The following is a 16,489-nucleotide window of genomic DNA, read 5'->3' as shown; positions in this document are numbered from 1 at the left end:
GAGCAATATTAAAACTCTTTATAAAATAGATAATTAAATACATACATAATGTTAAATTTTCAGTTTCGAAATATTAGTACTAGTTTAGTACTGTATTACTATAGTATTGTATTAGTTATTTTCAAATACTTAAATATTTTTAGGGAGTAAAACCCAATAAAAATGTAAATATCATGTGACTAGGGCCTCCCGTCGTGTAGACCGTTCACCGGGTGCAAGTCTTTCGATTTGACGCCACTTCGGCAACTTGCGCGTCGATGGGGATGAAATGATGATGATTAGGAGAAGACAACACACAGCCCCTGAGCAGAGAAAATCTCCAACCCAGCCGGGAATCAACATTCTGTCGCGCTGACCACTTAGCTACTGGGGGCGGACATATGGCCAAATTAAAACCCGCTATTTACATACTTTTTGACTGAAAGTATTAACTTTATTAACTGTATAAAAGCATTAACTTTGAGACACTGTTTTTATTTAATGAACCATGAGCCTTATTCAAAGCGCCATTACTGTGCGGCAGCGATATTTTATGTTTTATTCTTTTAATGATAGTTTAGGTTTTATTTAAATATAATTTCAGTCTTTTCAGAGCTATATATTCACTGCTCTGTAATAGTCTATAAGCATGATAATTACTGTAAATTAAATTTGCTTTTTACGAAAATACCATCCGTGTTTATGTTTTGTTTCTTTTTTAAGATCCAAAAAATGTGTCAGGCTTCTTGAATGTTCTTCAGTGTCGAGTTATCGAGAGTCCAGATTTCAGGGTTCTAATGTTGATCATATGACTCTAAAATGCTTAAAATAAACTAAAAACTCACTATTTTTCATCTAAAATTTAGAAAGTTTCCCGAGGCAAGACCCCCAGTATGGGCACCCTCAATATTTTTTATAAGTGTTTTTATAAGTGTGCCATATATGTATGTACTACTTCAATATGTGATAGCAAATTGAGTAAGTATATGACTGGTGGCACAGCAGTGGGTGATACAATGGTTTGAGTATAATTTTTGAATTTAGGGGTCAGAAATATATAAAGATTTGTGAAAAATGTTTTTTCACTGTTACATTGTGAGTATTTATTGCATATTAAGTACACCTTCTGTGTTTTTTATATTACCTCGTATTTCCTTAGCAAACTTCTTGCATTCTATATCCATGTTTTCAACATCAATCTTCCTCCAGGGGGTGGTCTTCCAATCATCAATGCATGTCTGGACTATGTGCACATAATCCCACAGTTGCTACAATCCAAAGAAGAAACAATTGTTACTGAAATCTAAAATCTCTTACTATTAAAAATGTATTACATGAATATATAAAACTACAAGATGGTACAGCAAGAGCTCAAGGTGGCATAGCCAGGTAGTTGTTTCTCCTCATATCATTGTTTTTGTTCCAGATAGTTCGTTTCTCCTCATATCATTGTTTTTGTGCCAGATAGTTGTTTCTCCTCATATCATTGTTTTTGTATCACCCACAATTTTCATTTTTTAAATTTATGATATAATTATATGATACAGTTATACACAAGTCCCTTCAGAGAAACTTTTAACAATTCGACAAGAAAATATTTTTATTTTGGTACAGTAAGAGCTCAAGATGCTATGACCAGGTAGTTATTTCTCCTTGTATCACTGTTTTTGTATCACCCAGATTTTCATTTTTTACAGTTTACAATATAATTATATATACAGTCATAAACAAGTCCCTTCAGAGAAACTTTTAACAATTTCACAAGAAAAATATTTTTATTTTGCTCCAGCTACCAAATTGCACAATTGTTAGTGTACCTTTAGCATGCGCAACTCCTTTCTGCACTGTTTGACATGCTTGAATTCAGGTACATTAACCTCAAATAAGGAAGCAGAGTCTTGGATAGCTTGCATGTCCTCTTCAAATTTATTAATTTCTAAATGTGTTTTATCCACCAAGTCGTATGGATCCTTACAGTCATACCTGCATCAAATGAACAGAACATATAGAATCATCACTTTTTTATGTACAGTTTTTAAGAATACAGATATTTTTCTCATAGATCATTATTCACACAAATCAAAAATGAGATCAGTCAAATATGTCTTAAGTACCATAATAGCGATCCTAGGCAGTTTTTATCAAGTCAGTTTAAACCTTCTCTCATTTTGTGTTTAATAATTATGGTAACAACATGGTGTATAAACTTTTTTTTACAATTCTTGGTTTGTTATTATTAATCATAACAATGACAACACTTGATTCCACCATATTTTAGTCAGTCTTTAAATCAGCAGCCTTTCCTCCAATAAGTAAAAGAAAAACAGAAGCAGGAGATCACATATAAAGAGACAGATGGTCCAACATGTAGAAAGACAAGTTAATGAATAGCACAGAATGGTACAGAATGGCATTGATTATAAATGACAATATGCTGTCAGCTGAAACTTAGACTGAAACTAGTCTTATAGCTTTGTTTTGAGTGAAGGCATCAACACAAGACCTATGAAAGACTTCTTCAGACCAATGAAAGACTTCTTCAGACCACTGAAATGAGAAAATTCCACAGCAAAATTTTTTAATTTTAAAGTGACTTAAAGTGAATTAATTCTAAGCTGCATTACTTAAGTACATACCACAACATTATGAGCAAAATGCACTCTCACAAAATGATACTTAATTCACCACTATTCTTGTAAATGTTGAGCATCTCTATAAAGTCTAGATGTTCTTATATTTTCACATTTTCTGTAATGTGGAAAGGTAGAGCAATATATAAGATTTTAGCAAAGATGAGAATGTGTGCAACTCATTAAATTTTCACTCTGTAAAGGAGTGTGCACTGATAGTGAGACTTGCTCATGAAAGGCAAAGGTCTCAGATTTGAGTCTGGGTCCAGGACATGGTTTTAATGATTAAATTTTAGCTAGCACAATAGATTAAACACTGGTAATATAGGGATTTTCCACCTTGTTTCCAACTTAGACTAATACCAAAATGTGTACAGATTACTTTTGAGATGGCAAATCTTCAGTAATATATTTAGGAGGCTGATGTGTTTTCATTTTATTTCATCTAACACAAACTACAATCTTTACCCTTTGACAGATTTTAATGAAATGATATTTGTATTAGAATATACTAACATTTCTTTTTAATAAACTGCTAATAATACCTGAGGAAACGGTATTTGCGGAAACGATCACGGTACTGCAACTGCTGATTGTCAAAGGCCTGGATTCGACTTCTTATGCAGCACACTTCAATTGCTTGCAGTGGAGCCACCTGTTGTTTTACTTGTGTAGCTATCTTCTTTGTATTATTCCATTGCTCTGGTAATTCCTAAATGAGTGTTTATGTATCTGTGATATTGTATTATTAAATACTGTACTGAATGTATTGTAAATATATAGCACTGTAACATTCAATTCATTCAGCCAAGTACACAGTTAGTTTCACTACATTTACTGGTATTGTTTGAAACAGAACACACATTTAAATTTGAGAATGGTAACTAGAGGAAGTCTTCGTAATGCTGTAAGAACAGTTTGATTTAATTTTTCTTTATTAGCAACATATTTTGTCATAAATACTATCTTTAAAATTTAAAGAATGTAAAGTCCAGGATGGGATAACAACAACATGGAAAAAATAGGTTACTAGTCTCCACAACAAGGAGACACTGAGGCGCAGACAGACACAACAAAAAAGAATGCTACAAATATTTCAGCTTTTGGGCAACTTCCTCTACAGAAGCAGAAAACACACACATTCGCATAACAGCAACTCACACACATATTGCCATTTTCTCCATAGAATAAGGCTTGACTGTGACTGCATATGATGTGAACAGGAATATGGCTAGGGTGGGTAGTGAGGTTAAGGAAGAGGAATTGTGTTGAGAGGGAGAGAGATAGCAGTGCAAGGTGGGAGAAGATGATAATGCTGCCTCGGGGTGCATGCAGAGACATGTTGGAGGCAAAATAGTGGGATGCTGTGGGCAACATCGAGAGGCTATGCCATGCGATAAGGGCCAGATGGAGGAGGGCGAAGAGCAGAGGAGAGAAACACAGAATCGAGAAAGGTGTACTGGTAGTAAGGCAGGTGTGTGTGAGGCTGAAATGGGAGCAGGGAAGTGGTTAGGGAGATGGGGGACAGGGAATAGTGAAAACTGACACCAGGGCAGCTGGTTTTGGTGCGAGCAATTCAGATGGTACAGGCTGTGTAGCAGTCGTTAAAGTGAAGCACATCATATTTGACAGCAGGTTCTGCAACTGGGTGGTTCAGCTGCCTCTCACCATTCACGTGGACAGACTGCTTGTTAGCTGTCATACCATTGCAGAATGTGGCACAGTTGTTGCAGCTAAGCTCACATGGCTGCCTTCACAGGCTGCCCTGCCTTTGATAGGGCAGGAGATGCCTGTGACCGGATGGGAGTAGATGGTCACGAGGGGATGTATGGAGCAGGTCTTGTACCTGGGTCTATTGCAGGGATATGAGCCATGAGAGAAGGGGTTGAGAACAGGGGTAGAGTGGGGACAGACAAGGTGGGTTTGGTGGGTGGTGGAAAACCACTGTTGGAAATGTGGAGAAGATGTTAGGGAAGGTATTTCTCATTCCAGAGCATGATGACAATGAGTTGAAACCCTGGAGGAGAATCTGATTCAGTTGCTCCAGTCCTGGATGAAACTGAGTCACAAGAGGAGTGCTCCTTTGTTGTCAGACAGAGGGTATTGGGGGAATGATAGGTGACTTATGAGATAAGGCACTAGAGATCCATTTTTTACAAGGCTGAGAGGCTAATTACAGTCTGTGAAGGCCTCAGTAATATCCTCTGCATTTCTGGAAGGGACTGCTCATCACTACAGATGCAATGATCAAAACTGTTAAAGATTAATCACTTGCAACGCCATCACTAGATCAAGACTGTTAAAGATTAATCACTAGCAACGCCATCTCTGGTTAAGTATCGGAATTCATCACAAAACTAAGGAAGTATACATTCAAATAAAGAGTCCATGATTTGAACCACTACCCTTTCAGTGTACCACTGCATAATCTTGCCCAGTTGCAGACATAAATCACTGAGATATTAATGTCAGTGATGTGAAACAATGAAAATCATAATCAGAATGATGATATTTAAGTCAAGTCAGAATCTGCTAAATCAATCACAGCCTCACCATTTTTCGTTTTTCCCTGTTCACAGAATACTTATGATCCATAATGGACATGGTACTCAGAGTGAGAAAGACAACCAGTTCCAAAGCAAGAGATGATACATGAATTACTTCGAATACCTTGCACTTCTTCTGTGTCTCTACAACTAATGATGAGTCTTGGCCTCTTCAGCTATCTCCTTTCATTTATTCCTGTTCCTTGCTAGCATTTTCCAATTTCTGTAGCCCGTCTTCCAAAGGCCTTCTATGACTCTGTCCTCCCATTTGGTCAGCCACGTCCTCTCTGTACATCTGGCTTTTCTTGTAAAGTCTTTTCTGGTATTTCCATATAATTCATCTGTGCCCACCTCAGCCTAGATGACTTTACAATTTTTCTAACAGGCTGAGCTTTGTAGATGGTGTACTACTCGTGGTTGTATCTCCTCCTCCATCTCCGCCTTTCACAAATTGGGCCAATGATTCTCCTGAGTATCCTTTTCACGAATGTATCCAGTGATTCAGCATCCTTTGCTGTCAGAGCCCAGGTTTCAGAAGCGTATGTACACATTGGTCTGATCAGTGTTTTACAGATTATTAGTTTTGTGGTTCTAGTCAGGAGCCTTAAGATAGAAGCTATGTTACGGTGAAATAAGCTTTATTGGTTGCAATTAGTCTCTGCTTTATTTCATAGCAGGTATCATTTAGACTGATTACAATTGAACCTAAGTAATTGAAATGATCACTACTTTTAAAGGTGTTATTCTGGTTGGCAAGTTCTGCCTGTGGCTTTCCCAGCAGATAGGTATTTTGTTTTCTGCTCATTGATATTCAGTCCTATATTCCTGCCAGCCTGTTCAAGAGCTGTCAGAGTTCTAGCTACTATGTCGATATCATCCACATCTGCACAGATTTATGAAGATTGTTCCCCTATTCAAGAGATTTGCTTCTCTCATCACCTTCTCCAAGGTGGCACTGAAAAAGAACCTTACTATCCAGAATGAGATTTTCACTCTGCAGCAGAGTGTGCGATGATATGAAACTCCCTGGCAGATTAAAACTGTGTGCCGGACCAAGACTCGAACTCAGGACCGAGTTCGAGTCTCGGTCCAGCACACAGTTTTAATCTACCAGGAAGTTTCAATCTTACTATCCTTACCATTACAACCCCATATGCCTTTGTTTTTTCCAGAATTTGTCTAAGGGTGAATATCTAATTGATAGTTAAGTTATCAAGGACAAATCCACGCTGCAACAGCCCCATTTCCCCCTGTATTACTGGAAGGAGTCAGTTGTACAGTAAGTTAGAGAGGATTTTGCATCCTACATTAAGCAGTGGGATCCCTTTATAGTTACCCCACTTCATCTAGTCTCCTTTTTTATATGCAGAGCATATAATTCCATGATTGAGGAATTTCCTCTTCTTCCCATATTAGGTTAACCACTTTCAGGATGTTGCTTTCCAATTCAGAGCCTCCTTGCTTGAAAACTGCTGATGGAATGCTGTCCTTTCCTGTCACCTTGTTGATCTTTAATTTCCTCGTTGCATTCTCACCTCTTCTAAATTAGGTGGCTCCACTCTGTTATTTGGGGCCTCTTCCTCCTGTATTTCAGTTGAGTTACATGGTATAACTGGTGTTGGATTAAGGACTTTATCATAGTAGCGACTCTACTTCATGCTTATAATTTTGCCCTTCTCATATTTTATTAAACTTGTTCTGCCCATAAAAGGTTTCCATGTCTTATTCGCTATGAAATTTCCTTGTCTCTATGAAATTTCCTTCTCAGAAGCTCCATTTCTTCACTATTTGGCTTTATCCACTTCCTATTTTCCATTGATGGGTTCTTTTTTTAAATTCTCTGTTTCTCTTTACATTCTTCCATTATCCTCCTGCTATAATGTGGTTGTAACTTCATTGTATATGTTTCATTTTTCTCATTTGTTACTGTTTCACATCCAGTCTGCTCTCTGCACTACAATGTTAAAAATTACACATTTTGATGATAATTTTTATCTTATCCAAACACTGTCACTTTCCCCCCAAAGAAACATCTCACAAAAAGTAAAACCATTAACGATTGACTGCTTTGTATAAAGGGTGATTTTTACAGCTGCAGAAATGTTTCCTAATAAAAGACTTAGTAACCTCTCATATCAACAGATGTTCTCCAGCAGACTGCCTGTTTCTAATTTTCCTACTGACTAGTGCACCAACAATAATGGTATCACATGAACTATTACATCTAAGAATGTAACACAGAGCACCACAATGGGCAATGGCTGCAACATTCTATTGGTATCATTACCTGCAAGAGCACATTGACCTCTTCAGGTAAGTCCTGATCATATTGCTTTAGTAAATCAATAGTTTGCTGTAATGGTTCAAACATCTCATCAGTATCAGCCTGACGCTCCTTGACATTCATTAGGTAGCCCATAACACTGACAAGTCGCTCATAGTCACCCTCCTCAACAGGTTGCAGCAATCCTTCATCTGCTTGGTGTATAAAGTCTGCAAGGTCGGATAAGCTGAAAAAAAGTTTCATTCATCCATGACATACTATAAACTGTGTGAAATACTAATAACAATACTAATAATAATGAATGAAATGGTAAATTATTCACACAACTCATGGATTATGTATGACCGTTCACGATATACCACAGCAGGATAAGTTCCATGATGAGTGGGACTTGTAGCAGTGATTAATTGTGAGGGCTCTATTCAGAAATTGTACCCAATTTTTTAAACATACAGGGTGTCTCTTCTAAAAGTTTTCAGGCACATTTTCTTTGATGTTTCAGTACATATTTGCAGTTCTGTTTTTGCACTGTGTAGTTGGAATCAGCCAAAACAAATACTGCTTGTAATGTCTTTCATGCGATGCTTAGTGTCAACAGAAAGTGTTGGTTTGTTTCCTGTTACAAACAAAATTATTTTTAGAGCAGATTTTTATGTGCCTGTTTGATAGAACAGTCCCAGATTAGGCTAGTGCAACAACTGTTTTAACATTATGTACTACAGGGATAGTAAAACACAAAGAATAACCAGTACTCCAGCAGCAGCAACACTGTCCTGGCCCCAGCTGACTGCTACTGCCAAGCATGTTGATACTGCTGTATCGCTGACGGACTTCTGTTTATTCTTCATATTTTATTGTTCCTGTTATACATACTGATAAAATTAATAGTTCACTAGACTAATCTGGGGTCACTCCATCAAACAGGCAGGTAAAATTCCAATTTAAAAATAATTTTCTTTGTAACTGGAAACAAACCGACACTTTCTGATGACACTGGACACCACATGAAAGACAAAATGCATAGTAATTGCTTGTGCTATCCCTGTTTGAGCCATCATCTGATTTTCATAATAAACATTTATTAATGCTAAAATTACCAAATACAATTGAGTTTTATTAGTTACATTCACACTGCAAAGAAAAACCCCTGCTTAGACAAGTAAATAGTTATATGGCACCCTGTGTTTGTGTCCCTTCACAACAAGAAATTTGTCCACTCACTAACATGGTTGTGCAGTAACGTATCAGCATCAGCAGATTGTGGAGACTAGTGGCGTCTTAATTCCATCCGCAGACTGTTCTTAGTTGGTTCTGTTGGGAAGTCTCAATGTGGACTAAAGGCACTTACTCAAACTGATAACCCAATACAAGTTGAAAATATTCAATAACCAACAAAATTTTAAAAAGACCCTAAGAGGACTTCTAATAGAGCATTGCTTCTACAGCATACAAGGCTTTCTTGAATGTGATCTATCATGAACTAAACGATATAGTTTGACTATCTTTCAAAACTAAACTGTTTTATTAGAACTAACCTATTGTCCATTAATGAAATTTTGCTATTTGATTACCGGTATGCCCAGTATTTTTATTTGAACTTATTCTCATTTTTATATTATTATGAATACACACATAATGTATCTCCAGTGTGATGTTCACTATAAGAAACAATATTATGTATACATATATGTTCTCAAATCATCTGTTTGATTTGCCCCATATCATGTTGTACACTTCTGTACAATGAATGATTGAGTGGATAAATAAAGACACAATACAATCACTGATGAGCTGAACACACAGACAGTAAGAATATGGGAAAAACATGTCTACATTGTAACACTAATATGAATATAATAGAAGGAAACATTCCACGTGGGAAAAATATATTTAAAAAGAAAGATGATGAGACTTACCAAACAAAAGCGCTGGCAGGTCGATAGACACACAAACAAACACAAACATACACACAAAATTCTAGCTTTCGCAACCAATGGTTGCCTCGTCAGCTGGTTGTTACATAAAAGCCTATGGGGGTACTTTGTTCATGCAGGGATTTTAAGTTTACCAATCTGTAGCAGATCGTTGGCCCAGTCCCCACCCAGAAGAAATATTTGAGTAATTTTGTGGGCAGTGAGTGTTTCTCTAAAATTGACTTGGAGTTGTATCTGTAGCTTCAGCCAGATTCTGCCTCTCAGCAGATAATGGTCACCAGCTTGACCTATGGGTTGTTCCATACACACGTCTGCTGGTTGGTATTGTCAGTGCACTCACCATTTTACTGGGACTTTTAAAACAGTTAATGCAAGTTGTTCTGTGCTGCATAAACTATCTTGATGACATCATCAACACAGGTTCTTCATGGCAGGAACATCCCGCTAAGATTCAAGTTCTGTTCACGAAATTACAAGGGGCAAAACTTAACTGCAATCTACAAAAATTAAAGTTTTCCAGACAGGAGTTGAATATTTAGGCTACCTACTTTTGAAGGATGTCATCAGACCCATGAAGAACTACATAGCAGCTACTGATAACCTCCCCAAATTGTGAAATCTGAAGAAACACCAATCGTTTCTGGGCAAAGTCAGTTATTGTTCATAATTTACCATTAATGTAGAATACTCATCTCACCAACTGAACAAGTTGTGGAAAAAAGGGTTCCTTTTATCTGGTCTGCAGCTCGTGGTGGTGGTGGTGGTGTGTTGGGGCTTATGGGCGCTCAACATCGAGGTCATCAGCGCCCTGACACACATGAAAAGGAACGAATGTGGACAGACCTAAGAAAACTAAAGCACACACTCAAAGAAAGCAGGAAAAGAAGGAAAATGCTACATAAGAAAGTAAAACCTAAGGAAAGGGGAAACATAGCAACAAGAATGTCACAGGAAATTGTTATTGGCTGGCCACTTACATAAAATATGGGCGAGCTTGTCACACAGTTAGCAAACTAAAATCCTCTCCCTAAAATCTTTGTAAAAACATTTGACAGGGCACAGAACTTTAAAACTTTAGCCACATTCGTCCGAGTGTTGCCTAAAAGAGATGGCAGGTCCGCTGGCAAGTCAGCCGCGACCCGCTGGTCAGAAAATAAAACGCAATCCAATAAAACATGGCGCACAGTGACCTGGACGCCGCAAGCACCACACATTGGAGGGTCCTCTCGCCGGAGCAGGAAGCCATGCGTCATAGGGCTGTGGCCTATTTGAAGCCGAGTGAGGAGAACCTCGTCCCGTCGATGGGGCTAAAAGGAAGTACACCACACACGCGTTGTGGGCTTGACTATACGGAGCTTATTGTCAGTCACTTCCAGCCACTCATCCTCCCACTGACGCATGACCCGTGAGCTCAACAGCGAGGTGAGTGCGTGCAAGGTGATAGCACACTGAGATACTTGTGGGGCGAGACACGCCTCCTTGGCTGCGAGATCTGCCCTTTCATTCCCAGCAATGCCGACATGCCCCGGAACCCAGCAGAAAGCTACAACCTTCTCCAGTCGCTGTAGTCGGAGGAGGGCATCCTGGATGGTCTGGACTATTTTGTCTGCTGGATACAAACATTGCAATGAGTGAAGGGCACTGAGTGAATCGGAACAGACAAGAAATTTAGGAGAGTAAGAATGTCTCATGTGCTCCAGTGCCCGCAAGATCGCAGACAATTCTGCATCAAAGACAGTAAAAGTCTGAGGCTTTCGGACCTTGAGGACACGATATGGAAAAACAACTGAGCAACCAACAGAATCCCCTTGTTTCGACCCATCCGTAAAAACAGCTACATAGTCGTGGTGCTCAGATAAAATGGCAGAAAATGCTGCATTAAAAACGGTGGCAGGAGTGCAATCTCTCTTGTACTGCAATAAATCTAAAATCAATCACTCTGGGCCTCTTCAGTAACCAGGGTGGCAGGCGGTTAAAACCTTGGATTTGGGGTTGTACAGACTTCACACCGAGGGACTCTAGTACACGTTGCACACGCATCCCAAACGGCAACGTAGCCCGGGGACGGCGGGAAAAAAGGCGGTCCAGAGGTGGATGGGCAACAAGACGGTGAGCAGGCGAGCTGGGAGCTGCAAGAAACTTACAAGCCTGGTGCACCAGCAGGAGCTGCTGCCGGATGGTAAGTGGCGGTTCGCCAGACTCAGCACAGAGGCTGGGTATGGGACTGGTCCGATAAGCACCCGTGGCCAGTCGGATCCCAGCATGGTGAACAGCATCAAGGATCCGCAAATAAGATGGCCTCGCTGACCCATATACTGTGCACCCATAGTCCAGCCGTGAACGCACAAAAGCTCCATAAAACTGAAGGAGACGCGCCCTGTCCGCGCCCCAAGACCTGTGGCTGAGGCACTTGAGAATGTTCAGTGCCTTCAGCGTTCTGGCTTTCAAGTCACGTAGGTGTGGCAGCCATGACAACCTGGAGTCAAAAATTAGGCCTAGAAACCGCACTGTGTCTCTAAAATGTAGGACAGTATCCCCCATATGCAAGGCTTGCAAAGTAAAAAGATGACGAGAACGATTAAAATGAACACAAACACACTTATCGGCAGAAAACCGAAAACCCGTCTTTGCAGCCCACTCCTCTAACTGCCGCACTGTTAGCTGCAACTGGTGGCTCACGGTTGCAACACTGGAGGAGGAACAGAAAACAGCAAAGTCATCCACAAATAAGGAGCACTGTACTGGACTCCTCACTGTAGACATTATACTGTTGATGGCTATGGCAAAGAGGGTAACGCTTAAAACACTGCCCTGGGGGACACCATTCTCTTGCTCAAAGCGATCAGACAGTGTGTTACCAACGCGGGTCCGAAAAAACCGCTGAGACAGGAAAGACCGAATGAAAATGGGGAGGCGGCCACGAAAGCCCCATTGATGCATTTGTGCAAGAATACAGTGTCTCCAAGTAGTATCATATGCCTTACTGATATCAAAGAAGATACCAATACAGTGATGCTGACGGTGAAAAGCCTGTTGAATAGCCGCCTCTAGGAGGGTCAGGTTGTCGACCGTGGATCGAAATTTTCGATCCACACTGAAAGCGGCTAAGGAGCTGTCTGGTCTCTAACAGCCAGACCAGACGCAGGTTAACCATCCGTTCCAGGGTCTTTCCGACACAGCTTGTCAAGGCAATACTATGATAACTACCGGGACATGTGCGGTCCTTTCCTGGTTTGAGGAGAGGGATGAGGATTGCCTCCCTCCACGAGGTGGAGAACACTCCTGTCTGCCATATGAGATTAAAACATTCGAGGAGGATTTCCTTTGACGCCGCTGGCAGATGTCGAAGCATGGAGTACCGGATGCGGTCGTAACCTGGTGCAGTGTCAGAAGTCTTAGTAAGTGCCGATTCAAGTTCCCACATGGAGAAAGGGGAATTGTAGGCCTCAGAACTGTTCGACCGAAAGTCCAAGGTCGCTCTTTCGACAGTCGCACGGTAGCGACGAAACGCTGGATCCTGATTTGCAGTGGCAGTACTTTGTGCAAAATGCTCTGCCAGCGTCTGAGCAATGGCTCTGGGTGTTGTTTGGAGGCATCCCTGGTTCAGGACAGCAGCTATTGGTAAACGGCTATGTTTACTGGAAATCCTCCGGATGGCTTCCCATACTCTTGTGGAACAAGTGGAACGGCTGATGGAGTCCAGGAACTCCTGCCATGACCTTTTCTTGCTCTCTTTAATGACACGGTGTGCCCTGGCTCTCGCGATTCGAAAGGTGGTAAGATTGACCGCTGTTGGGCGGCATTTAAATCGGCGAAGGGCCGCACGCCTGTCCCGGATGGCTGAACGGCACTCTTCTGTCCACCAAGGCACAAGGCGCCGCTTAAGAGTGCCAGAAGACTGTGGTATGGACAGGTCAGCAGCATGATGGACCACAAGCGTGATGTGATCCACCCATTCCTGTACGTTATTGTGGCGGTCAAAGACAGCCAACCGAGTGAACAGTGGCCAGTTAGCCCTGCCAATCATCCACAATGGTGGCCGCTGCTCCAGCAATACACCATCCAGGAGATGAATGCGGATAGGGAAGTGATCGCTGGAATGAAGGTCGTCAATGACCTCCCAGTGAACAGAGTCAGTGAGGGTTGGAGAGCAGAAAGATAGGTCAATGGCTGAGAATGAGCCTGTAGCAGTAGAGAAATGAGTCGGAGTACCTGTGTTGAGGATGCACAACACTTGAGATGTTAGGAGGCTCTCCAAAATTCGACCTCGAGCGCAAAGAGAAGTGGAGCCCCACAGGACATGATGGGCATTGAAGTCTCCCAGGAGGAGAAATGGGCGGGGGAGTTGGTCGATAAGATCTGTGAGAGCGTCTAAGGTCATTGCATTCAGAGGGGGTAAATAAAGGGAGCAAACGGTAAGCCTCCGAGGTGAATGAATTTCAACTGCAACTGCTTGCAGGTCAGTATCCAGGGGGAGAGCAGAGGAGTGGTGGTCATTATTGACAAACACAGCGACTCCGCCTTTGGCCCTTTCTCCAGTCAGGTCATCTTTGCGATATGACGTATAGCCCCTTAGTACAGGAGCATCAGATGGTTTTAAATGTGTTTCCTGTAAACACAAGCACAGGGGGTGTTGCCGTGCAAGGAGGTTCAGTTCCTCCACATGTGCCCGGAATCCATTCATGTTCCACTGTATAATGGGAGCCATCTATCAGGGTGGGAGTACCTTCATCCTCACTTTCTGTCGGGGAGGAGAGCCCACAACAGGTGGAGGCTCAGTTTTGGGGCGAGATGATTGCCCCAGTCTGACATCAACCTCCATCGCCTCAGAAGAGGAGTCGAGAGAGACGTCAGAGAGAGTGACATCCACATCAGGAGACTGTATAACTGCAGTCTCCTTTAGTGGGCGAGTCTTCACCTCTGTCTTTGGCTTCGATGTTCTGGCCTGAGGTGGCATTGGACCCAAAACCTCAGAAGCAGTAGGGGGTGTAGCAGCACTGGGCAGTGCACAAGACTGGACCCGGGAAGGAGCAGGAAGTTCCATGATGTCAGCTACCACAGCCTGGTCAGAAGGCCGGTGGGAGCAGCAGGCTTCACAGGAACAGCAGCAGCACACGTACATTGACAAGCGCAGGTGCTAGTGCTAACAGTAGCAACCTCCGTTTGTGTAGCAGCAGCGGTTTTCAAGACTGGTTGTTTGAGAACAGAAGAAAAGGAAGCAGCGTACGTGGGCGGCTGCATGGACTTGTAAATTTTCTTCGCCTCACCATACGGGATGCGTTTTGTAGTTTTCAGTTCCTGGATCTTCCGTTCCTCAAGGAAAACTCTGCATTCCCTACTCCACACAGGGTGATCCCCAGAGCAGTTGACACACTTGGGAGGAGAGGAGCAACCAACTCCCTCATGGGCGGCTTTACCACAATTCCCACAAGTGGCTTCCCCTTTACAGCCGAGAGTAGTGTGTCCAAAGTGTTGGCATTTAAAACACTGCATGGGGTTGGGGTAATAAGGCCGTACACTGAGACGTAGGAAATCTGCCTTCACATGCTCTGGCAATTTGGTGCTGTTAAATGTAAGGATAAATGAGTCAGTCTTTATGAGAGCACCATCCACCCGTTTCATAATGTGTTGCACGTCGACAATTCCTTCCCGGGACCATTCAGCCTTCAGTTCCTCTTGGGGAATGTCAACAAGATCTCTGCAAGTCACAACACCCTTGCTGCAGTTCAAGGTGTTGTGAAATTCAGTCTCTATCGCAAACTCCCCAAGAAATTGTGCCTTCTGAAGGTTCTGGACTTCAACCAACAAGGTGCCATTTCGCAAGCGCTTTACAGATTTTAATATGCCAGCAATACCTTCTAAGCCCTTCTGTATATAAAATGGCGAAACTTTTTCAAAGCTCCCATCTTTTCTTTTAATTATGAAAAACACATTCTGCGAAGCAGCATGCGTTCTGTTACTACTACCTGAATCAGGAGGACTGGCTACACGAGCCTCTTGTTGGATTGGGTGTTAGAACCCACCAGCGGTCCACCCTTTCCGCTGGCAGGAGAAGAATAAAAGTTCGAGGGTTCCATCTCGGTCCCACGAGCAGCTAGGGAACTAGAAGTCCACCTAGACAGAGCCCCGCGTGCCTAGGTAAGCCTTATACAACTGGGGTGCGGCAGGTGCCCCAGAGGTTGCCCGCTTGCGACTGTTCCACCCCAACAGCCATGCATCTTATAGGCGCGCAGCACACCGTAAGATTGAGGGGTTTTTTAGAGGTTTACCTTCCTCACAATCCAGGCGGTCAAGCCAAGATTACCATTCCCCCCAGCACACAACATTCCACCGCCGCGCCATGTGGTGGTCGCTGAAGCATGTCCGGGGGTTACGGTGACAGGAGACTGGCGGCACTGACCAGTCCCCAGCTCAGGACCCCGGGGTCGCCAAGCCCGTACTCAGCAAATGAATGCTGAGCCCCTGGGGGGCTGCAGCTCGTGATAGAACACTGACCTACATAAAGACACTGCTAAAGACATTGCCATGCCTCAGTACCTTTACACCGGGTCTGCTCTCCAATAAGGGGTTGAAGTGGTGTTAGCTCACAGAAACACTGATGGTTCTGAGCAGCCTCTCCTGCATTCCTCTAAAACCTTGACAGCTGCTCAATGCAGTTGTTCTCAGATACAAAACTGTAGATACTGGAGGTGTTTGCTCTCCCTCTATCAGGGCCATCTGTGCCCTCAGTGCTTGCCAACCTGTCATGCCTGCAGCCACAGCAGATGTCAGTGGGTAGTCTGCCTTCAAGCACTGCTTCATTCCAGGGGTCAGGTGTTATAATGGTGCCTTTGGGTGAAGAGCTGTTGGACACTGACAATGTCAAGATGCGAGCACCAGCTGTGCCAAACTACTTGCTGATGCACAACAGTGGCTGCCTGAACACTGTCCTCCCACAAGTGCACCCACCAGCCCTCCCTCAGTCATCATTGCATCTATCCCTCATTGCTGGCTCATCATCATTCAGGACACTTCCAGCTATGTGACGTATCAGTCCAGTGACAACTGACAGTGCAGCACAGTGATGATGACACCTCATCTGACATGGACGAGCCAATGAAGGCAATTATTGTTAAC

At 42.5% G+C, this 16,489-nt stretch overlaps 1 protein-coding gene across 1 annotated transcript in view; it reads right to left on the bottom strand.

Annotated features, from left to right (window-relative positions):
* The window catches only part of LOC126176568 (dynein beta chain, ciliary), a 790,269-nt gene that overhangs the window by 501,213 nt on the left and 272,567 nt on the right, over window positions 1-16,489 (bottom strand). Inside the window, exons 22-25 of the mRNA XM_049923728.1 lie at window positions 7,443-7,665; window positions 3,155-3,321; window positions 1,797-1,962; window positions 1,124-1,247 (exon numbers count right to left, since the gene is read on the bottom strand). Of these exons, the coding sequence (XP_049779685.1) occupies window positions 1,124-1,247; window positions 1,797-1,962; window positions 3,155-3,321; window positions 7,443-7,665 (680 nt within the window). The remainder of the gene's footprint in view (window positions 1-1,123; window positions 1,248-1,796; window positions 1,963-3,154; window positions 3,322-7,442; window positions 7,666-16,489) is intronic.

This window comes from Schistocerca cancellata, chromosome 3 (assembly GCF_023864275.1).
Source record: "Schistocerca cancellata isolate TAMUIC-IGC-003103 chromosome 3, iqSchCanc2.1, whole genome shotgun sequence".
NCBI lineage: Eukaryota > Metazoa > Arthropoda > Insecta > Orthoptera > Acrididae > Schistocerca > Schistocerca cancellata.
This window is presented reverse-complemented; position numbering and strand designations above follow the sequence as displayed.